Source organism: Zea mays, chromosome 2, assembly GCF_902167145.1.
Source record: "Zea mays cultivar B73 chromosome 2, Zm-B73-REFERENCE-NAM-5.0, whole genome shotgun sequence".
Taxonomy (NCBI): Eukaryota; Viridiplantae; Streptophyta; class Magnoliopsida; order Poales; family Poaceae; genus Zea; species Zea mays.
Genome location: NC_050097.1, coordinates 2,571,735 through 2,597,033, shown reverse-complemented (window position 1 = coordinate 2,597,033; position 25,299 = coordinate 2,571,735). Strand labels below are relative to the sequence as shown.

The following is a 25,299-nucleotide window of genomic DNA, read 5'->3' as shown; positions in this document are numbered from 1 at the left end:
ATATAAGATCCCTCCAACAGTCATGCAGCTAAACACATTAGATTTAGTTTATGATATATACTAATACAAATTATACTACATGGTGTAGGTATTTATGCAATTCGTTACACTGCTTAAAAAATCTGGCATGTTGTTCACTGGTGAACGCATCTCCGGGTTGGAGCGTAATAACCTTAAGTTTTGAGCATAAAATCTCTCAATTATAAGCGTATATACCGAGCTAATGTGAGAGGTTGATAGCTCTAGTAGGTAGTTATTACGATCCTATTTTTATGGCAGATCCGAAAACATGGCAGCCGCATGCATGCGGTTATACAGATCCAAAAATTATGGCAAAATGCATGCATGAGTCAAACAAGTTCCCTTGCATGCACGTAAATTTAGGAAAGATATGTATGACAGTTTTTATTTTAAATGCTTTATTTCCTCCATAAATTTAGGATCGCTGCAACAGCCATGCAGCTAGACTCGTAATGACCATTTTATGATATATACTGATACTAAATATGCTACAATGTGTAGATAATTATGCAATTTGATATACTGCGTAAAAATCTGTTACCGGCTGCATGCACACGAATTTATGATGGAAAGAATATGCAATGAAAGAAAATGAATTACATGCATAGAAACAAAAAATCGCATTTAATGTTTTATTTCCTTCATAAATATAGGATCCCTCCAACAGCCATGCAGCTAAACGCATTAGAACTAGTTTATGATGTATACTGAAACAAATTATACTACATGGTGTAGGTATTTATGCAATTTCTTACACTGCGTAAAAAATCTGGCATGTTGTTCACTGGTGGACGCATCTCCGGGTGGAGCGTAAAAACCTTAAGTTTTGAGCATAAAATCCCTCAATTATAAGCGTAAATACCGAGTCAATGAGAGGTTGATAGCTCTAGTAGGTTGTTATTATGATCCTATTTTTATGACAGATCCGAAAACATGGCAGCCACATGCATGCGGTTTCTATTTTTATACAGATCAAAAAATTATGGCAAAATCGTGGGAGTTTCCATTGCATGCGCGCAAATTACAAACATCATAAATCAAGGAATTGTTTTTCCAATGTGTATGCAGTAAACTGATATACGAACTCCGTGTTCAAGCATAAAATCATACAGTTTTTAGCATAAATAATACATGTGGTAGGCATAAAACACAATAATCGAAAAGAAAACTGCGTCGGATCGGAGGATGTCACACGCGATCATCGCTGCGCGCATCTCACGCCTTCCGTGACGTCGCTCGCTCGAACATCGTGCCTCATGCGTCGCCGTCGCTACTCGCACGTCGACGGGCGTCGCTTGCTCGCCGGCCTTAGAAGTGCCGCCTCCTCAGGGCTTCGGCGACGCCGCCGCTTGCCCGCACAAGGGCTCGGCTGTCGCTCACCCTCTAGATCGGGGAATCGCCGCCACTACTCCGGATCGAGGAACCTCCACCACCGCGCGTCGAGGTAATGGAGTTGCGGCCACCGGCCTGGGAACCGCGGCAACCGCAACCACTGGCCGAGGATCCACCGTCGCGCGCGCTATCGGGCAACCGCCGACGCTAATGAATCGAGATGGGGCGTGAAAAACTGATCCCTAGCACTACGGATTTTCTTTTATAGACGTCTGGACCTGGTCCGGCTCGACCGGATTGCACTGTCTGGCCTGGGCTTCCTTTAGTTATTGGAAGCCTAGGGCTCCTAATATACTATATATATATATGAACAAAGATAAAAAAAAGTGTTCCACCATCGACTCATTGAGTAAGAGCATCTCGAACAATACCTCAAACTGGTATCGCAAATTAAAATGTAGGTATCTACAAAAAAAAGTATTTCAATGGTACCTTATTTTATAAAATTTGGTCGAAAATTATTGAGCACTCTCTGAAGTGCCTCCAATATACTATATATATACACACACTACTTTCTAAATATGTTAAAACTTATCATGTCACCAATTTAAGTGGGACCGTCAGTGGGCGACAGATTCAATTTAGTAAGTTATGTTGGCCTTTTGATTTGCTGTCACAATTGTTTATTCGTTTATCTTCGACATGTGCACGTGCGACTGTTATATTACCAATTGTTTAATCTCTAGCTAACTAGTTATCTCAATTATGCATCACCGGCGACCAGCATATGAGCTCTGTTGATATATCCTTACTATATAGTGAAAAAGGCGCCCAAATACAAAAAATAGCATGAATTTTTTTTTGTTTAACGTGTTGGTAAATGATTGCTAAACGTAGAGATGAAATGAGGTTAAATTAGAAGCGGCTAAATTTAGTAATATAGATTTAGGCTTTATTATTTTAGCATAATGTTTTATGGTGCCCTAAATTATATAAAATATACTTATTTTTAAATTATAGGTTATTTTTATAGGTTTAGACACGCTCTAACAGTACAGCAACTGGAGGATTTTTTTTCCTTGTTTTTTTAATGTTTTTCTTCCGTACAAGTAATAGAAGATGCAATGTGGTGTGCGGTCGTAACAAACATACGATCATTATTTACTTGATGGATTTAATCGAGCTTAGTATAACCTATTTTAATTAATTCTGAAGGCTCGATCGTAATAAATGCTAGTTGCAATAATTGATTAATCTCATATGAATAATTGTCAAATTGATGTGAGATTTGTTGCGTGCTTTTAAGACCCGTGATTACCTATTATAAATATTCAGAACGAGATGGTAGTCTAGACAACATTAACAACTGGGTCGAAGTGTCGAACAAAATACTTCGGTCACAGACGAACAACAACAACACCCATAGATTCCAACAAGGTCATGCATTATTTTTGAGTTACACCAATTTTGGAGGGGGTATATGCCGCGAAGCAGCTAGACTGTCGTTAACCATCGCTGCTGTTTGACAATAACACGATGTTTAAGGGCTAGTTTAAAAACCCCATTTTTCTATATTTTTTCAATAGAAAATAAACTAATTTTTTTTGGAAATAAAAATCTCTTAAAAAAATAGGATTCCCAAACTAACCCTAAACGGAAAAAAAAAACTTCTCTCATAGCCTGGATATGTGGAAGGGAACCACGGCTTCAGCCATCTCCTCCCTCGCAACAATCTTGTCGACCTAGAACAGGTCGGAGGAGATGTCTAGCCGTGTGGAAACCTAGTCTATGTGATAGAAATCGCATCGAGAGAGATGAGTATGAGACCCGTATAAGTTGCTATGGTGAAAACCTAGTCTATATGATCGGAGATCCCGTGAATTAGGTCATAGGAAGAACAAGCCATTGGTTAACTGAGGAGAGTAACCTTTGACCCTCTCTAGGTAAAGATGCAATACTCTCAAATGCTGTAAGACAGGCTGGCTTTGTGCCTTAATGTGTTTTGCTGGCTTGTATTAGCAAAGATATTGTCCCGCAGAACATTCTTGAAAAAACACACTTATATGAGTTAGACTGTCTAACGTCGCAGTCTATGAGATCTGGGTGATCTCTAGTAAACTCATGAAGAGACCTTGGAGTACGACGTATATGCTCCACCCAAGAAGGGGACTACTGGTAGCCAAATACTAGTCATGGCTTTAAGTGAAACAATTCACACAAAACTTGCAATTCAAGGCATAGTCCATTGTCCAAGCTGTGGGTTGGTGTAGCTTGGAGTTCTAGGCGGAAGTTCAACTTAACAGTCTCTGCTGAAACACTAGTATATTAAACAGTAGTAAACAGTGGCGAAAACTGCAGATGGACATTTGAGATCTGGTGGGGGATTGTTAGGATTTATGGGCTAGACCCAATTGAGAAATTCAATTAAATCCCAGGAAAATCTCAAAAGCCCGTATATGTGTATGGCTATGGAATGGTGGAACCAATAGTACCATATTGCTAGTCCAAGTGGAGTGGAACTAGTTTAAATATAAAGACCACACTCACTCACCAAGACATGGATGAGAGAAGAGAGTGTGGAGAGCCACACGCGCGCGCTCGCTCGCCTGGCCTGGGCGCGGGCGCATGACATGCGCGTGAATGGTCCGCCGAAATCCGTCCCCTCGCCTTGTGGGGACGCGACTTCATTTTGCCATTTTAATTTTTTGGTTGCTTGGCTGTTAAGTTCAGAATCCTAACCGATCGCTATAAAATCTAAACTGAACGCGAAATTTTCGTGAGTGGATCGGATCGAAGATAGTTATCTGTTCGTGGACTCGGTCCTATAAAAGGCGTCTGGCAGCCATCATCCAGATTATTCTAGTTTTCACTTTCGCCTCTCTTTACAGCTGAGCCGTCTTCAGTTTTCTTCATCACGACTGCAGACGTGCATCTGCGATCACGAAAACAGGTCTTCGGAACCCTTCGCCTTCGAGATCCTGCACCGAAAGAGGCGAATAAGGTTTTTAGGAATCATCCTCACGCGACTGGTCGTGATCTTCTGACTTCGTCGACCACGCTGATTCCGTTGATCATCAACCCCGCTGCTTTGACATCGTCGACCGTACTTATTTTTGCTCGCGCCATTTATCAGTATGTCTGATTAGTACATATCATCTGATTTGACTTTTTACTTCAGTTTTTCTGATTTAGTCATAATTTATATTTAGAATTTAATCTAGAAATTATCTAATTATTCAACAAGCATCACATATATATTTATCGAGAAGGGGGACAGGAAGAAAAATGTGATTTGGTTAGTTCCGCATGTACGGCACGCACCTCCGGCGGCGAATCCGTTCGGTGGCTGGTCCATCGATCCCGACGGTGTTGTGTGTGAGGCTGGCGACAGCGGCGTGCGTGCATAGAGCGTGGACGAAACGAGAGCGCAGAGCTTCGGTCCGGGGCGCGGGCCGACCGATGGCGTGAGTGCAGGCCGGCGGCTGCTGCTAACAAATAGAGGCGGCGGCGGCGGCGGCGATTAACTAGTGGTCGCGGACTCGCGGCCGCCACGTATAGGAAGCGAGAGGTAGAAGACGAAGATGAGGAGGCCGTCCATGAGTCGTCCGCGGGGGCGGGGGGCGCTTGCGGTGGGCGCCGCGTGGGTGACCCCTCTCATACCCAGACCTGCAGGTGGCCGCCGGCGAGTTGGCCCGCCGAGCCCGCGCTTGCCGCCCTCGGAGCCACGCCGCCGACGCGAACGAGCGGTGGAGACAGACAGAGAGGAGAGGGAGGGTGAGGGCAGGGACGAAGGAAGCGGGCTGGTACTCTGCGTCTGCGGTGCGCCGGTGCGGTGCGGAGGTTGGCGTGGAGGAAGCACGCCTTTTATCAGCCTCGCTCCGGGCGCAGGGCTCCTCTGACTATGAGGCGCCGTGCCCGCTGCAGGGACGAAGGAAGCTGGCTGGACATGCATGATGCATGCAAAGAGGCTCTATCCAGCGCGCAAGCTCCACGTCTGTACGCCTACTGTCAGTGTCTCCCACCGCGTTGGTACTGGTTAAGGCAGGACGAAATGCTCGTGTCTCGGTGCCTCGCTCGATTTATGGTCAGTTTGACTCGTCTCGAATCGTCTTGTTTGAATTTTTCACAAGCTAGGCTAACATCCTAGCTCGGTTAGTTAACGAGTCAGCTCGTGAGCTAAACAAGCTACTACATTTTAGCAAAACGAAACTATATACATATTATTTACTGAATAATTGATGAACATGTTATATATATGTGAGGTGTTTATGACCTATAAGTTAAATTAATGATTAATGAATTATGTCTATGTGTTAATTTAGTCTATGCAAATATAATTGTGGGTTAAACTGGTGAACATGTATGTGAACTGTGAATTTATAGGTGACGAATTGTGCTAATTTGATGTTATATTGACATGGTTTGTGAAACTATGAGTATAATCATTATTTTCTATTGTTAAATTAGTTTAAAATTAACTAAAATTAATTATTATATATATATATATATTATTTTTTCTGCTAGCTCGAGCTCGTGCTGACTCTGTGGTCGTTAACTTAACGAGCTGAGGTCGTTATACACCCCTAGTACGGCTGTACGGATACGGCCATGGACCTACACACATCTTGCTACTAGCGTTGCATGTGACCATCTCTGTTGATGACAGTAGCTAAGATATATTCCGATTTTCGGTGTGGCTCATGCATTTGGCCAACACCCAACATCCACGGAACACACGGGACCGGACATTGTCTGAAGCCATTCATGCACCGAGAAAAAAAAAGGCACGGAAGATTATCTAAAATCCTATGTCGATCATCGCGCTTGGCACAACGCAGGACAGGTGAACGCGATCTGATCTGAATTTGCTCTTGCCAAGTTCGTTCTTCGTTTCTGCCATTCCGCGCTGTCTTCTCGCTTTCCTTTCGATCCCTCTTTTTTCTGCGTTCGTTAGCTTTTGTTGTTCTTTGCTTTTTTTACAAAAAAAAAAAAAAACAAACAAAGAAAAAAATCTGAATCGCTTCCGGGGCGGTCCGGTCCCACTGGCCGCCGCCGTCGTTTTCCAAGTGGCAACCGTGATGGCCTTTTGAAAAAGCGAGGCGGCGACGGCCCCCATCCGCATCCAGATTCTCCTCGCTTTTGCGAGAGGGAGTGCAAAGATCGGGTCCAGTCAGTTCGCTTTCGCGCTCTGTGCTGCACTGCTGCCATGGCCTGGTGGTGGGGCCAAGTTGCGGCATTCTTTCTGTCTCCGACCTTCTCACTGTAGCAGTAACATAACAGAGCCACTATTTTCTTTGTTGGCCATCTAGCTGCTCGAAGCACAGTACCAGATCAACAAACAGCAGTATACAAGACTTTATTTATTATTTGAATCCACAAAGGACGACTCAGAAAAAAGAAGGAACCAAGAAGAAGAAGAAGAAACAGCATCCGGGTTACAGTTTTTACACAACGCTGACAAACAAGGGTAATAAGCCTGAGGCTTGCTGCGCATGGAACAAGGATTAAGTGCAGCGATCGCTATAAGGTGTCGTTTTGAGTCTGTTCTCTTCTATCTGGAAATCCAAAGCTATGCTATCACGCCCCTCCCCAGGTTGAGCCAGAGCTCTTTCTGCCTTGCCCTTTCAGTTTGGACTTCAGAAGGAAACCTTGACGCCGAGCAACGCCATGAGCTGGGACACGAACTCTGGGTGGCCTGGCCAGGCTGCGCCGGTCACAAGGTTGCCATCGGTGAAGCAGCGGTGGATCGGGTCAGGCTCCAGCCAGGTCCCGCCACCGAGCAACACGTTCAGCTTCACGGCTGGGTATGCGGTGCACTTCTTCCCCTGCGTGTCGACCGACCAACCAAGGGAGCGTCAGCGCACGTCAGTCGACCAAAGTTGTCAGATGTTCCGAGAAAACCAGATACTACATTTGCTAGTAATAACCCCAATGACTAAGGAGGATCATCCGACGGCGGACAGATGGGGCAGCCATTAATCTGCACTGACTACCATCCTTCCTGGACGGCAGAAAACTAGCAAGATTTGTTTTTGTTATGTTCACAGCAAAGTCTGCTAGGCCACACAGTAGAAACACATGGACCAAAAGAAACACCAGCAGATCAAAGGGCACATCGAATTACCAACAGAAACAGGATTCCGCAGAAACAATGATAGAGCTATACCTTGAGGACTCCGGCAGCGGATAATATCTGCTGGCCGTGGCAGATCGACGCGATTGGCTTTCCGCTCTCCGCGAAGGCCTTCACCAAGCTGATGACCTTATCGTTCAGAGCCAGGTACTCTGGAGCCCGTCCGCCAGGAACCACAAGCGCGTCGTAGCTCGAAGCATCCACACTTCCAAACGACGCTGTCAGAGTAAAATCGTGGCCAGGCTTCTCGCTGTAGGTCTGGTCACCTTCGAAATCATGAATGGCTGTCGGGCACGTCTCCCCAGCTCCCTTGTCGGGGCAAACGGCATCGACATGGCAGCCAAGAGCTTGGAGAGCCTGGAATGGGACCATGACCTCATAATCCTCCATGTAGTCCTATTAATCATGCAATTAAGAAAAAAACAATGTCAGTAGAATGTGGCAACACTTAATCACACAATGTCTTAGAAAAAAAACAACATCCAAATCGTGCAGTGTGTGATTAAAATGTGTATAAGAATGTGAAACACTTAAGAAACACATCTTTTTTTTTCTCAATACATACCCCACATAGGAACAGTATTCTCTTATCTGAGCCTGCCACTGAACCTCCGAGTGCTTTGACAAATAGGCTGATGAATTCGGGATGAGAATTATAAGTCGCTGCTGTGATGAGATTGCCATCAACAGTGCATTTTGCCATTGTGTCAGGCTCTTCCCACTTGGCACCAGCAGCAACCAAAACTGGTTTAACAGCCGGAAATGCTGTGCAGGTACGGTTCTCGACTACTCTTGCTGCCGCTAAAATCAACTGTCCATGACAAACTGATGCAATAGGCTTCTTAGCACCAGAGAACATTCTGACTAGGTCAAGCACCTTTTCATCCATCGCAAGGTATTCTGGTGCACGCCCTCCAGGAATTACCAATCCATCATATTCACTAGCAGTAATCTCATCAAATGAAGCATTCAGTGTGAAATTATGGCCTTTTGTCTCAGAGTATGTCTGCATGAAATATGCGAATGAGAGAATGTTTATTCTTGCAGCTGTTAATCCAAACCATATCAGTGTAGATGCCACAAGAAGTAAGCAAGAGAAGCATGACAGGGAAGTGTTATTGATCTACAATACCACCATGGCCTCAAGGATAATTATTTACATAGTAAAGCCTCTGCACAACCAAACGCAGCCACGTCACCTTTTAAATAGCAACCGTTGGATCTGCATTCGGCGGCTGCTGAACTGTTGATGTAGGAGCCATGACGGGCGTGTCCTCGCGCTTTCTGGAAACCGGGTGGGGAAAGCCAAAATGGATTTTGACCGACGGATAAATATTTGTAGGCTTACGTATTCTTTCTACGTCAACCATTAATATTGCTACTGTGGTATTGATTACTTTATACCTCTTCACCGCTGTACAGAGACAGTTATATATATTTTTGAAACATACGCTTACATATAGACTAATATTTACAGTTCACTTTTTGTTAACAGGATAAGCAAACTCAATTAAACACATTTGTACTCATACATCTATTATTTCTATTTACATTGAGAATTCCTATCTTTTTTTGTCCATATTGAAATGAATAACAATGAATCTAGACACAAATATAATACACATGCATCAAATATTGTATGAATCCATTAATACCCTAAAACAAATACCATTTTGGGACGGAGGGAGTATTAGTTTCCTTACTAACAACATGATATTCATTGATCAATTTGTGCCTGCAATGAAACAAATCTCTGTATGATGCATTTATGCACGAGTAGTTTGTCTGTATATACTTTGGCATTATGCTTTGAGATGCCATGGTGATTGCCTTGTTGGTTTCAATCTCTGCAGAGTCATGGATCATGACAGTTTGCTTCTTTCAGGCAAGTAAACACAAGTTTTTTTACTGCGAAAGTGTTGTTCGCTTCGGATTAAAGACGACTGTTTGGACTGCTGCAGCTACAATTCATATCGACAAAAACACTGAAGAAGTAGTAGAAGCCGGTATGGATTAAAGCCTCCACTCTTCACTGTCAATCTAATGAACACCTAACAAGTTTTCTAATCAGATGCAGTGTCCAACTAGTTTATGCAAGCCTCTACTCTTCACTGTCAATCTAATGAACACCTAACAAGTTTTCTACACAACTTCATTTGGTCCAACTGATCTCACCAGAAGCAAGACCGCATAACTAACCCTAACCAACGGAACGCTTCCACGCAAAAAATAAAAAGAGAGCACAGGGATATCAATCCAAGGTACCTGGTGACCGGTCAGCTGATGGACGGCGGTGCGGCAGATGTCGCCGGCCTTCTTGCTAGGGCAGACGGCGTCCACGGACACCCCATACGCTTGCAGCGCTTGGAACGGGACCATGACCTAACCCAGCATCAATTCAAGAACCGATTTTGTTTCAGGAGGGCTGATTCCCGATCCAAAATACATGTAATTCAGCAGGAGGCGACGCGAGAAGAGGGGGAGAGAGGAAGAGACCTCGTAGTCCTCCATGTAGTCGCCGCAGAGCATGAGCACCTTCTTCGCCGCCATCCCTAATCCCCGGTGGCGGCCGCGCACGCGAGACGCTTCGGCTTTGTTGCTGCCGAGCTGGCAGTAGATCTAGAAGCCTCTGCCTCGTCTCTACTGTGTCTGTCTCTGATGTCCGGGAGGGGACAGTACTAGTGTTTTCTATGTGCCACTGGAGAGTCATCCGGAGAACGAGAGAACACCTGGCTGGCTCTCGTTTGTCTTCTTTCTACGCCTGTTTTCTTTTCTTTTTCCATCTTGTTTGCGAACTTTTTATTTTTCTGAGAATATTTTATAGTTATCTGAATAATGATTTTATAGTGTTCGATGCAATAGCTTCACCCAGCCAGCAAATCAATATTGTAATTTCGTTCACGCGATACAGCCCGAGTATTGGATGATCCTTTGGAATGTGGGGAAGTTTTTAAAATCTTGTTGCCTATGAATTTAGACTGGATATTTTTGTAAAAAATTTTGTGCGGCTCTCGTGAAAATCCTGTGTTGCAGAAGACACCTCTCTGGCCAACTTTTTTGCATTTTAGCCTTTTTGGTGTTTTTTTTAAAACTATACCCTTAGCAGTTTCATTTCAAAAAATAGACCATTAGTTCGGCGTCATCATCATTGGTGCCGAGGTAATATATAGTGGCGCCACCTTCTTTGGCGCCAACATTTTCATACGTGGCAGCTGACGTGTCGAGTTCCAGGGGGTCGGCGCCATAGATCTTGGCGCCGACCCCCTGTCAGAGGTGAAAATCCTGTCTGGGGGGGGGTCGGCGCCACAGATCTTGGCGCCGACCCCCTTTATACCGGTCTAACTGGTCACTCGCCCGCCCGCCACCAAACTCTCTTCCAGAGCTCGCCGGCGCCGCTCCCGCGCCCCCGCCCCCACACCCGCCGCCCCGAGCTCGCCGCGCCCGGCGACGCGCCCTTCCCTACGCCCGCCCCCGAGCCTGCCGCCTCCTTCCCCGCGCCCGCCCCCGAGCCTGCCGCCCCCGCGGCCGTCGCCCCTTCCCCGAGCCCGACGCCCCCGCGGCTCCCCCTGCCCCGCGCCGGCCGCCGCCCACTACCCCGCGCCTCGTGGCCGCTGGCTCCCGCCCCCGCTACCCGCCGGCCTCACAACCGTCGTCCCGGCCCGCCGCACCAGCTCCGGCCCCGCTGCCCGCTCCCTCGCAGCCGCCGTTTAGGTAATTTTTAAGCATTTTGTTAGCATTTTTAGTTATTGTGTTAGCATTTTTGTTAGGTTTGTTAGTTTTATTGCAATAAAAAGTTGTTTGTTGAATGTGATTGTCATGAAATTGAATTTGTTAAATGCTAATTTGATCGAATATGATGAATGTGAGTTGAATGTGCGGGTTTTTATATCCTCCCCGCGCAGGGGAGGTGCTGTCAAAATTTATAATTAGTTATTTTAGTGGGTTGTGGTTATATTTATAGTTATGTAACTAATAATTAGTGGGTTGTGGTTAGGCAATAACCATCCATAGTGTATATTGAATGTTTAATTCATGTTTCAAATAGATGGACAATTTTTTGAGCTTATATCATGGAGGCGATGTGGAAGAAGATCCGTATGGAAATGCCAAGTTCATTGACATACGACACGTGCCGGTACTATTCGATGGTAGACCCTCCTTGAGTGATGTGTTTACAAAGGCTAAACAAAAGCTAGGTTACCATGAAGATGATGACATTGCGGTTGACGGAGTGCTTAACATTGGTCATCCATGTCATAAGACGGGTCATCCCAATTGATTGTCAACTGGATTGGGATAATTATGGTACTTCGGCTATGAAGACCCATTTGCAACTCATGGAGGTTGTGGTGCGTCTGGTTGTAGTAGACCGTCCCCTTGAAGACTTTGATCGTCCTATCGATGACGTGCCAACTGTTCCTGATGCTCAATCTAGCCCCAATTTGATCCCATTAAGTCAGCCAGGAGATGGCATGCAGCCAGATTCTGCTGCGTGTATCCCTTTGGCACAAACCAATTGGAGTAAGTTTTATTGGCATTACATCTTCATTTTGGACCATTGTAGCATCCCAAAAATTCAAATCTTGAAATTTTCTCAAACTCCCTCTAAATTCAAAATGAATTTCAAATTTCATTTCAAAATGTTTGTTTGCGAGTTGATATCAGCAAATAAAGTATAGTGGTCTATATTCTCTCCAAAAATACTCCTCAAAATATCCTACAAATATTTCCCCAGAGATCCCCTCTGATTCTTTTCAGAAATACTACCCAAATATTCCACCGATATATCTCCAAGTATTTTCTTCCTAATAAATACCTTCAGAATCATTTTTCAAGCCCCCACAAATATTTTCTTCATAACTTTCTTCATGCTCATACGTATACGTATGCCTCCGGTGTCATACGGTGAGCTCTACAAGCTAATTACACTCATATAAGACAAATCCATGCTAATCTCCCACTAATCCTCTCATCCTCCCACTAATCCCCTCATCCCTCCCCCTAATCCCCCACCATGGCTATAAATAGAGGGGCAAGGGCCTCCTCTCATCCCACCCCAAGCCATTTCATGGCAACTCCCTCCCCCCCCACACCCACACTCCCACTCCCACTCCACCTCCCACACAAGCACACACTAGCACAAGGATCGTTCGGTCGTTCTTCGATCGTTCGTCCCCCTGTTCTTAGTTTGTTTGTTCGTTCATCCGATCGTTCGATCGTTCGTCCGATCGTTCATGGTTCGTTCGTCCGTTCGTCCGATCGTTCGATCGTTCGTCCGTTCGTTCGTCCAAATAATCTTTTTCCTACCGTTATGCTGCCGAAACTCCGATCGTTCGTTCGATCGTTCATCGTTCGTTCATAGTTCCTATTCATCGTTCATCGTTCGTTCATAGTCCCTATTCATCGTTCTTCCAGATAATCCTTTTCCTGCCGTTATGCTGCCAAAATTCCGATCGTTCGTCGTTCGATCATTCGATCGTTCATCGTTCGTTCATAGTTCCTATTCACCGTTCATCGTTCGTTCATACGAACTATTCACCATCACTATTTACCGTCACTATTTACCGTTACTTTTTACCGTTACTTTTTACCGTTTACCATTACTTTTTACCGTTACTTTTTACCGTTTACCGTTACTTTTTACCGTTACTATTTACCGTTACTTTTTACCGTTACTATTTACCGTTACTTTTTACCGTTACTTTTTACCGTTTACCATTACTTTTTACCGTTACTTTTTACCATTTACCATTACTTTTTACCGTTACTTTTTACTGTTACTATTTACCGTTACTTTTTACCGTTACTTTTTACCGTTACTATTTACCGTTACTTTTTACCGTTTACCGTTACTTTTTACCGTTAATTTTTACCGTTACTTTTTACTGTTACTTTTTACCGTTACTATTCATCGATCATCCGATTACCCCAAATTTCAACCACTCATCCATCATGCTGTCCAGTCCACCTAAGACCAGCCAGACCCATATTCCAGTCATACGAACTCCGATGACTGTGATGTTCATTCCAGTAGGGAACTTCCAATCTGGTCACCCATCCTAGGTTTCTCCAAGTTGAGCACGCTTAACTTGAGATTCCTTCGAACCAGGCTTCCAAACTCAGATTCCAATAATTCTCGTTTCTAAATTCTTATCAAACTATTCCCTATCCAACCATGCCATCCCTTAAGCATGGTTCATGTTCCAGAAAAATCCCAAAATACTCTCGTCCCATATTCTGCCTATAACTCTCTTGTTCATATTAAGTCAGACGATTCTTTCGTCACTATTCTCACCAATAGTGAACTTCACTGAGCTACACCACATACACCCAGCTATAAATACACCCAGCTACCCTCTCCCTCTCCACACACACGCAACACCCTCGGCCAAGGCAAACACCCCACTCACTCAGTTACTCCGCTCTGCCAGCTACACGCATAGTGTCGCTTCGTCTCCAGTCCACCCTCCTGGTAAGCACCTTCGCTCCACCACCAGCAGTATCTCAACACCACATGACACAGATTCTACTCAAGACTCTACCCATCCATATATCGCTATTCTGACCACTATACTAAATATTTGTTGGTATACTTGTTGGTTTGTATGTTTGCTTGTTCATGTTGCATAGTTATCGGAGCGTTCGTACCGTCTCGTGGAGGCCAGATCTACAAGTCTACGCCAGGAGCCAGAAGCCAGTTCCGCGAGCTCTCTTTCCCCCTTCGCCGGATAAGCACGGCAAGCTCACTGGATCCCTTTGATGCATAAATTACCTATGATTTTTCAACCACAACCCTCAGCCTGTTATTTTATGCATGATATGATTTTGAGACAAGTTATTATGGCCACCCAAGCCGCTTGCCGCAATCAATCCTTAATATATTTGATACAAATGATTTGAGAAAAGGTGTGAGTTTTTCAAAGGAAAATGCTTTTCAAAATGTGTATGATGAAGGGTTTTCACCCTTATCACCTTTGAGTAGGGATGATCAGGGACTCCCTGGTTTAGGGGAGGGCCTAAGGTGATGGCTCAGCTGGTTTAGGCGTGAGCAGAAGGATTGCCCCTCATATAAGGACCGGTTTGTCATCCTTCACTACCTGTACTCATGATAAGTACAACCACTCGAGACTGTGTGGGCAGTCACTCAATCTGAACTCGTACGGTCCAACCCCAGGGTTATGAAGGCTGGGGAGCACCGGGAGGATAAGGAGGGGGAATGTTTTGTCCGGTTTGGGCATGGCGGTGGCCTGACTCCTTCCGGTATAACCGTTAAGGTTAGGACGTGCGAGGAAAGAAAGAGATTCGGCATTCGGGTCTCACGACGGTGAGATCGCAGAAACCGGACTAGTGGGTAAAGTGTACACCTCTGCGCAGAGTTCAAACCTATTCGAATAGTCCGTGTCCACTGGTATGGACGAGTCTGGTATGGTATGGCAATTAATGTTTTTGTTTTCAAAAAGGGGTGCGTTTGAGAAAAATGGTTTTTAAAAGGTCTGGCGGTTTAGCCGTGAGCTATGGTGGACGGGAAGTCCAGTGGCTGTTTTTGAAAAGGAAAACCAGTGGGAAACTGCTGAGATACCTGGATGGTTTAGTCCAGGGGATTTTGTTCTAATACTGAAAAACTTCCTGCTCCTTTTTGGAGAGGATGCGCTTTGCAAGATACAAAATGTTTTTCAAAACAACCCTGCATAAAATATTGTTGTTTCTGCAAAATATCTTGAGCTCCACATATTCCATGCATTATATCTGATTTCCCCATTCCGCGGGTGAAGGTGGGCTGCTGAGTACGTTTGTACTCACCCTTGCTTATTTATTTTTTTCAGAAAAAGGAGATCGGGTAAGAGTTATGCTTGTTCCCAACCTTGCCTGTGGTTGTTGGACCACTGATTTGCTTCGCTGCGTATATCGGGCTGCTTCAGCCCCACTCTGATGATATGTCCCGAGTTGTGGACCAACTCTTAAAGTTGTTCGCCACCTTTATAAGTTTGTCGTTTAAGCAGATCTGTAATCATCTGATGTATAAATGTGTTTACTAGCCTCCTGGGACTAGTAATTGTATCACATTTGAGTCCCAGAGGATTGGGACGCTTCAGGTGGTATCAGAGCTGTTAGGTTGGCCGCAGGACGTAACCCTTAGCCTGATCAAAAGTTTTTGAGTCCAAACTATTTTCTTAAAAAAAATCTTGCTCTCATCCCTTCATTTCAAAAATGCTTTCCCCCTTTCCTTCTCTCAGAAGTCAGATGGAGGTCCGCTGCCAAACCAGCTTTTGCCAGAATGAAGATGGTTTCCCCAAGTTGCTGAGAGCATGCACAGTCCGCCTCAGAATCAGGAGCCAGCCAGAGTATGATGGTCGAGAATTCGTCGAGCATGGCACAGAGAAGTGTGTCGTGACTGTATACATTGGATCCAGTCCGCACCATGTGGAATGGAGTGTCACTGCTGCTGGGCACAGATTCAAAGACACCTGTCAAGTCGTCGCTCGCAAGGCATTGAGGGCCCTGTGTCAGATCTATGAAGAAGAAGTGGCCGACACCCCGCTCAGATTCTTTCCGCCCTTTCAGAGACACCGTCCAGTTTGGATGGCCAGGATGCGTGCATTGGAAGGTCAGCAGCTGCTTGAGGACGACCCCTCAGTCGTGTACCTCACTGCATACCTGCTCACCCTGGATGCCCAGTATGATTTCTTGGCTCGACACCACCGTCAGATGATTGCCCGAGCAGAAGATGCAGAGAAGCGCAACCGTCAGCTCCATGTGGATCTCACCACAGCTCAAGCCCGTGTAGCTGCCTTGGAAAGTCGTGAAGCCATTGCTGTTGAAGCCCTGAAGCAAGCCAAGGATGAGCATGTCCAGAAGTTGATGGAGGCCTACTTGGTAACCCATAACCAATGTAGAGCCCTGCGGATCCAAGAGCCCGCTTCATCTAACCCAGTTCAACCCATCAGAGCTGAAGACCCCCAGATTCTTGAAGGTCACCCGGTCTCTATCAAAGGAGAGAAGAAGGCTTGGAAACTCCCGGAAGGAGCCATAGTCTTGGAAGGAATTCCAGTCTTCCCTCAGACTATGAATAAGCAAGAGCACCCCGAGTCCTCCCAAGATCCCTCGCCGGAGTTGTTTGAGCCCCTCACCATGAAGAAGATTCCAGCACCATCCCTTGAAGTCAAGGAAGAAGCTGCAAGCACCCGCTAGCACCGCCGCCCTCTGAGGAACTACAAGAGCCTGTCCCGCTTCAAGAAGAGTTCGACCCCGTGCTGCCATCTCAGTCGCCGCCAGAAGAAGTCATCAACATCAGCTCCCTCTTGACCCATCCAGGAGATATCTCAGATTGAAGTTGCGCTAGCCTCGCTAGAAGAGAAGCTGTCAGGTCTGAGTTAGTTATGCCCAGTCCTCTGCATGCATTGGGTAGTGAAGTTTTTTCTTCACTTTGGCTAGAGCCCTGCATGTATGAGAGGTAATCGTGTAGACTCGTGTTTTGCAAAACTCTAATTGTGTGGCCCCCTAGGGCATTTCAAAATGAATTTTGCTTGATTTTCTCCCCTTTTGAGTGCATATGTGATGCTTTAAACGTTAGTGCTCATAAGTTGCATTTAGCATAGTTCTCAATTTAGGAGCCAAGCAATAGTAGTTATGCTTAGCCCCCGAATCTGAGTAGTTCGTGCTTTGGAAAAACTCTATTCTTCCCCTATTCAAAACATTTGATTTGTTTGTGCTGATCATTGCTTAGCTTGTGTGTTTTCTTTCTTTTTAAGAAAGGTTTTTTCTAAAAACATAGATAACAAATTAGAGCTAATCCTCACCTTATGCTTCCATTCTCATCTTAACCCATCTTAAGAGAAAAGCACCTTACCCAAGAGGATATCGGGAAGCTTACCCTTGAAGCCTGGAACAAGCTATAGAAGAAACCAGTCTAGCCGCTCAGTCAAAAGGACTGACCGTGAGAATCAAAGCACTGCCCCCGAGTCAAAGTAAACAGGAAAAGATGATAGGAGTTATTACCATATAGAGAGGCAAAGATTCTTGGAACCAGAGTCCACAAACATCAGGGTCATCGACCCCACAACCCACCCGTGCCCCCCGCACGTGTGCCCGCCTCCATGCGCACTACCACCTCCCCACACCCCTTTGCAGCGCACCCACCGCCGCCATTGTCGCCGGCAACAGGCCCCCCTCCATCGCACCCACTGCCTCATAGCACCTGCTCCACACCCTTGCATACCGCTCGCCTATAAAATTCCCCCCACCATCTCCCTCAATCCCCATCTCGCTCAAAGAAAAACAGTCCCAATAAAATCCCCTCTGCCAAATCGCAAGCAACTCCATTTTTCCACTCACTCGCCCCTAAGATCACAATGCTTGGTGATTCTTGGGTTGAAGACTGTTGCACATGGTTCATAGTCTTTGGTTTCCTCCAGTGTATGATAGTAATACTCTTTGACAGAATCCTCCAGTGGGAAGAGCAAAGAGAAAGAAAGGGTCAGTGAAAATAAGATAGTGAAGAGAAGATGAGAAGAAGGTTGTCCCAGAATCAACCCTGTGTCAATCATCTCTCTGCAGCCTGGTCAAGCAACAACAACAGAAGAAGGCCCCGTAACACCCTTGTTATGAGGTACTTCAAGGATTTTAAATCCCCAAGATTCAAGAGATCTACCCTCATTCTTTTTAAGTGGGGTAGTGTTCCAGCAAGGTTCCTGCTATGGAGAAAAAGAAGAAGGCCTGTAGCAAGCCTGTGGAGGACCCGATCATCCAAGCATATAAGTTTCTGGATGAGAAGTGATCACCCAAGTTTTGTTGATGAAGCACCAGAAGACCAATCAAGGAAGGAATCCATGTGGATAAGTTTGTATGAGGAAGGTTTGCGTGTTGGCATCGAAGCTTCTTCAATAAGCTAGCTGCCAAGCGAAAGCTGAAGCCTGAAGATGATCTTTGAGTAGCCAGGATCAGCGTTTGCAATCAGCAGCCGGATGCTCCGCAAAGGCCAGATTTTGTTGAAGTTCCATCTCCTCGAAGAGTCTGCAAAGTGAAGATATGTAGCTGAAGTAAAGCTATACCCATAACCCTTCTAAGCCGAATCTCGAGGACGAGATTCCTTTTAAGTGGGGTAGATTTGTAGCATCCCAAAAATTCAAATCTTGAAATTTTCTCAAACTCCCTCTAAATTCAAAATGAATTTCAAATTTCATTTCAAAATGTTTGTTTGCGAGTTGATATCAGCAAATAAAGTATAGTGGTCTATATTCTCTCCAAAAATACTCCTCAAAATATCCTACAAATATTTCCCCAGAGATCCCCTCTGATTCTTTTCAGAAATACTACCCAAATATTCCACCGATATATCTCCAAGTATTTTCTTCCTAATAAATACCTTCAGAATCATTTTTCAAGCCCCCACAAATATTTTCTTCATAACTTTCTTCATGCTCATACGTATACGTATGCCTCCGGTGTCATACGGTGAGCTCTACAAGCTAATTACACTCATATAAGACAAATCCATGCTAATCTCCCACTAATCCTCTCATCCTCCCACTAATCCCCTCATCCCTCCCCCTAATCCCCCCACCATGGCTATAAATAGAGGGGCAAGGGCCTCCTCTCATCCCACCCCAAGCCATTTCATGGCAACTCCCTCCCCCCCACACCCACACTCCCACTCCCACTCCACCTCCCACACAAGCACACACTAGCACAAGGATCGTTCGGTCGTTCTTCGATCGTTCGTCCCCCTGTTCTTAGTTTGTTCGTTCGTTCGTCCGATCGTTCGATCGTTCGTCCGATCGTTCATGGTTCGTTCGTCCGTTCGTCCGATCGTTCGTCCGTTCGTTCGTCCAAATAATCTTTTTCCTACCGTTATGCTGCCGAAATTCCGATCGTTCGTTCGATCGTTCATCGTTCGTTCATAGTTCCTATTCATCGTTCATCGTTCGTTCATAGTCCCTATTCATCGTTCTTCCAGATAATCCTTTTCCTGCCGTTATGCTGCCAAAATTCCGATCGTTCGTCGTTCGATCATTCGATCGTTCATCATTCGTTCATAGTTCCTATTCACCGTTCATCGTTCGTTCATACGAACTATTCACCATCACTATTTACCGTCACTATTTACCGTTACTTTTTACCGTTTACCATTACTTTTTACCGTTACTTTTTACCGTTTACCGTTACTTTTTACCGTTACTATTTACCGTTACTTTTTACCGTTACTATTTACCGTTACTTTTTACCGTTACTTTTTACCGTTTACCGTTACTTTTTACCGTTACTTTTTACCGTTTACCATTACTTTTTACCGTTACTATTTACCGTTACTTTTTACCGTTACTTTTTACCGTTACTATTTACCGTTACTTTTTACCGTTTACCGTTACTTTTTACCGTTACTTTTTACCGTTACTTTTTACCGTTACTATTCACCGTTACTATTCATCGATCATCCGATTACCCCAAATTTCAACTACTCATCCATCATGTTGTCCAGTCCACCTAAGACCAGCCAGACCCATATTCCAGTCATACGAACTCCGATGACTGTGATTTTCATTCCAGTAGGGAACTTCCAATCTGGTCACCCATCCTAGGTTTCTCCAAGTTGAGCACGCTTAACTTGAGATTCCTTCGAACCAGGCTTCCAAACTCAGATTCCAATAATTCTCGTTTCTAAATTCTTATCAAACTATTCCCTATCCAACCATGCCATCCCTTAAGCATGATTCATGTTCCAGAAAAATCCCAAAATACTCTCGTCCCATATTCTGCCTATAACTCTCCTGTTCATATTAAGTCAGACGATTCTTTCGTCACTATTCTCACCAATAGTGAACTTCACTGAGCTACACCACATACACCCAGCTATAAATACACCCAGCTACCCTCTCCCTCTCCACACACATGCAACACCCTCAGCCAAGGCAAACACCCCACTCACTCAGTTACTCCGCTCTGCCAGCTACACGCATAGTGTCGCTTCGTCTCCAGTCCACCCTCCTGGTAAGCACCTTCGCTCCACCACCAGCAGTATCTCAACACCACATGACACAGATTCTACTCAAGACTCTACCCATCCATATATCGCTATTCTGACCACTATACTAAATATTTGTTGGTATACTTGTTGGTTTGTATGTTTGCTTGTTCATGTTGCATAGTTATCGGAGCGTTCGTACCGTCTCGTGGAGGCCAGATCTACAAGTCTACGCCAGGAGCCAGAAGCCAGTTCCGCGAGCTCTCTTTCCCCCTTCGCCGGATAAGCACGGCAAGCTCACTGGATCCCTTTGATGCATAAATTACCTATGATTTTTCAACCACAACCCTCAGCCTGTTATTTTATGCATGATATGATTTTGAGACAAGTTATTATGGCCACCCAAGCCGCTTGCCGCAATCAATCCTTAATATATTTGATACAAATGATTTGAGAAAAGGTGTGAGTTTTTCAAAGGAAAATGCTTTTCAAAATGTGTATGATGAAGGGTTTTCACCCTTATCACCTTTGAGTAGGGATGATCAGGGACTCCCTGGTTTAGGGGAGGGCCTAAGGTGATGGCTCAGCTGGTTTAGGCGTGAGCAGAAGGATTGTCCCCTCATATAAGGACCGGTTTGTCATCCTTCACTACCTGTACTCATGATAAGTACAACCACTCGAGACTGTGTGGGCAGTCACTCAATCTGAACTCGTACGGTCCAACCCCAGGGTTATGAAGGCTGGGGAGCACCGGGAGGATAAGGAGGGGGAATGTTTTGTCCGGTTTGGGCATGGCGGTGGCCTGACTCCTTCCGGTATAACCATTAAGGTTAGGACGTGCGAGGAAAGAAAGAGATTCGGCATTCGGGTCTCACGACGGTGAGATCGCAGAAACCGGACTAGTGGGTAAAGTGTACACCTCTGCGCAGAGTTCAAACCTATTCGAATAGTCCGTGTCCACTGGTATGGACGAGTCTGGTATGGTATGGCAATTAATGTTTTTGTTTTCAAAAAGGGGTGCGTTTGAGAAAAATGGTTTTTAAAAGGTCCGACGGTTTAGCCGTGAGCTATGGTGGACGGGAAGTCCAGCAGCTGTTTTTGAAAAGGAAAACCAGTGGGAAACTGCTGAGATACCTGGATGGTTTAGTCCAGGGGATTTTGTTCTAATACTGAAAAACTTCCTGCTCCTTTTTGGAGAGGATGCGCTTTGCAAGATACAAAATGTTTTTCAAAACAACCCTGCATAAAATATTGTTGTTTCTGCAAAATATCTTGAGCTCCACATATTCCATGCATTATATCTGATTTCCCCATTCCGCGGGTGAAGGTGGGCTGCTGAGTACGTTTGTACTCACCCTTGCTTATTTATTTTTTTCAGAAAAAGGAGATCGGGTAAGAGTTATGCCTGTTCCCAACCTTGCCTGTGGCTGTTGGACCACTGATTTGCTTCGCTGCGTATATCGGGCTGCTTCAGCCCCACTCTGATGATATGTCCCGAGTTGTGGACCAACTCTTAAAGTTGTTCGCCACCTTTATAGGTTTGTCGTTTAAGCAGATCTGTAATCATCTGATGTATAAATGTGTTTACTAGCCTCCTGGGACTAGTAATTGTATCACATTTGAGTCCCAGAGGATTGGGACGCTTCAACCATGAGCACTTTGCTCATTCCATTTGGCGTGGGACTGATCATCTTGTACATGTTGCAGGAGAGACCCCTGCTAGTGTGGTTGATCCTCAGACCGTGGCACGTGGCTACTTCGGTGATGGATTTATTTCCTCCAACATTCCTGAGTTTAGGAATGAAGAGGAGCCATATGCGTTTGCTATGGCTGCCGATTCAGATGATGATCGCCCGGTTGGTGAACTCACAGAGAGTGACATTGAGATGTTGGAACGTGTTTTTCCAGACGGTCGGGATCCAAGAGTTCATGAGTTCAGCGATCTTAGTCTTTCTCATCAGGCAAATGCAGAAGGAAGGGTTGATGAGCTGCTAGATGCTCCTGAGGCCGGTCCTAGCATGATGATTGAAAAGGGTAGGGTCTTCAAAGACCTAACTGCCTTGAAGAGGTGGTTGCAGCATTACGCAGTCTTACGTAAGAGGCCGTATAGAGTACTTCATTCATACGAGAAACGTCGTTACACGGTTGTATGCGATAAGGATAACTGTGCATGGAGGGTTTGTGCTAGGATACAAAAGATCACCGTAAAGTGGAAGATAACAAAAGTAGTGGGGCCACACACATGTGCTGAACATGAGTTAATGATGAAACATCGCCAATTGACATCTACCCTCATTGGGAAGCGACTTATGGGTATACTGCAGTCGGAACCAAATATGAAGGTTAGGACAATCATGAGGATCGTGGAGAATGTGTTTGATGGGTACAAGATAACATATGGTAAAGCTTGGAGGGCTAAGCAGTGTGCATGGAAGATGATATATGGGGACTAGGAGTCTAGGTACGAGCAGCTACCTGTTCTTTTAAATGCAATGAAGGCGGTCAATCTAGGCATGCATTATGAGTACATCCCTAAACCAAATGCATGGATTGATGGGAGACAGATATTCTTCCGTGCGTTCTGGTGCTTTCCCCAGTGTGTGGATGCCTTCCAGCATTGTCGTCCTATCTTTTCAATTGACGACACGTTTCTTCTCGGCAAGTACCAGGGCACTCTTCTAATTGTCATATTTGTTGATGCAAACAACAAGCTAGTTCCCCTAGCATTTGCTCTGGTTGAGAAAGAGAACAAAGACAGTTGGGGGTGGTTCCTGCAACTGGTCCGGATACATGTGGTTGGCCCAGGACGGGAAGTTGGTGTAATATCATATCGGCACCAGGGAATACTCAACGCGGTCCGTGAGCAGATCGATGGGTACCCTCCTTTGCATCATAGGTGGTGTACTCGACACCTTGCTGAGAATCTTCTGCGTAAGGATGGTGTCAAGGATAACTTTGAGCTTTTCCAGGAGACATGTCGCCAGCTGGAAGACAAGTTCTTTAGAGAAAAGTTAGAAAAGCTCAAAGTCGCAATAAATGCCGAAGGCAGAGATTGGTTGACTGGATTTATGTCGGATTTGGAGAAGTAGACGAGAACTCACGACTTAGGTGGATGGAGATATGGGTTCCAGTGTAGTAACATGGTCGAGTCATTCAACAAATTGTTGTTGGGCATTCGTGGTATGTCGATCACTGCTATAGTAACATTTACCTTTTACAAGCTTGTGGCATGGTTTAATGATAGACACACCCATGCAGTTGGATTGCAGAATGAGGGAGAGAGATGGGCTCCAAAACCTAAGACTTTTCTAGAGAAGGCAAAGGAAAGGGCAAACACACACACTGTTGATTGTTTTGACTTACAGTCAGGGACATATGAGGTATTCCTACAAGCTGGTACTACTTCTGACGGTGAGTCACAAGAGTCGAGGAAGCATATTGTTATCCTTAATGACTTGTCATGTACTTGTGGCGCACCGAGGCAGTACCATTTTCCATGTTCTCATCTAATCGCAGCTGCCCGAGCTCACAACTTTGACTTAGAGAGGAGGATACCCCAAGAGTTTACTATTAACAAACTAGTGTTGACTTGGAGCCCAAGATTTATTCCTTATCGTGACCTGGGTGAGTGGCCTCCGTACGATGGCCCAAAGTATGTCGCCGATCCAAGTAGTCGTTGGACCAAGCGTGGATCCAGGAAGAGGATGAGGCACAAGATGGTTATGGATCAGGTTGGTGGTAGGAGTAGAAGAGGAAGGAGAACACCATTTCTTACCGACCCCGAACAGTATGAGTGTGGCAAGTGCGGTAGACTTGGTCATAATTCACGCACTTGTCGTTGGCAGATCAGCGAGGTTTGTATTGTTTTTTATATTACCTTAATTTTATTTAATAAGGCTATATTACTTACTAACATTAATTTCATTTTGTAGGATAGCACAGTTCCACCTCCTCGACCCGTTCTACGACGAGAGCCACCGGGGGCGCCTTCTGTCGGAAGGCCAGGTATTCAATTTTACCTATTTTTTGTAGAATTTTTTTGTTGTACACATATTGTTGCTAATATAATATTTTTCCGTGTAGGACCTAGCAACGCTTCGTTCTAGGACACACAATGGGTTCCTAGACATGGTGTTCGATGAGAGGTACACTAATTACCTCAGTCGAGCAGGTCTAGATGTAATATCGTACCAGTTACGCCGTGGGTTGCCTACTATTGACTCGGCAGCCATTACTGCACTTGTGGACAGGTATTGTTTTAGGATTTTGTCAAATTATTCTTGAATCATTGAGCTCGTTTACACTAAATTGTTTTTTTAATTATGTAGGTGGCGGCCCGAGACACATAGTTTTCATCTTCCTTTTGGTGAGATGACAGTCACATTAGAGGATACACAGAAGATACTTGGACTCGATGTTACTGGCAGAGCAGTTACAGGCCAATGTGATTCTGAAGGTTGGAGGGCTAGAGTTGAGGCCTTTCTTGGTAGAGAGTGAAAGTCGCATAGAGGGGGGTGAATAGGGCGAATCTGAAATTTACAAACTTTAAGCACAACTACAAGTCGGGGTTAGCGTTAGAATTAAATTCGAGTCCGAAAGAGGGGGCGAAAACAAATCACAAGCAAATGAAGAGTGTGACCCAGTGATTTATTTTACCGAGGTTCGGTTCTTGCAAACCTACTCCCCGTTGAGGTGTCACAAAGACCGGGTCTCTTTCAACCCTTTTCCTCTCTCAAACGGTCACTTAGACCGAGTGAGCTTCTCTTCTCAATCAAACGGGACACAAAGTCCCCGCAAGGACCACCACACAATTGGTGTCTCTTGCCTTGGTTACAATTGAGTTGATCACAAGAAA

At 45.1% G+C, this 25,299-nt stretch overlaps 2 protein-coding genes across 2 annotated transcripts; one reads left to right on the top strand and one right to left on the bottom strand.

Annotated features, from left to right (window-relative positions):
- Positions 1–6,684: 6,684 nt before the first annotated feature.
- On the bottom strand, positions 6,685–10,178 carry LOC100280536 (YLS5). Its single transcript, NM_001153455.1, is given in 5 exon segments — positions 6,685–7,178; positions 7,520–7,882; positions 8,052–8,492; positions 9,752–9,868; positions 9,983–10,178. Coding segments are annotated over 5 exon segments (1,164 nt in total). The 5' UTR covers positions 10,037–10,178; the 3' UTR covers positions 6,685–6,989.
- Positions 10,179–22,017: 11,839 nt separating this feature from the next.
- On the top strand, positions 22,018–25,010 carry LOC103645774 (protein MAIN-LIKE 1-like). Its single transcript, XM_008670481.2, has 4 exons — positions 22,018–24,298; positions 24,377–24,449; positions 24,528–24,694; positions 24,773–25,010. Exons 1-4 carry the CDS (start codon positions 24,234–24,236, stop codon positions 24,939–24,941), a joined length of 474 nt encoding a protein of 157 aa, XP_008668703.1. The 5' UTR covers positions 22,018–24,233; the 3' UTR covers positions 24,942–25,010.
- The last annotated feature ends 289 nt before the right edge of the window (positions 25,011–25,299 follow it).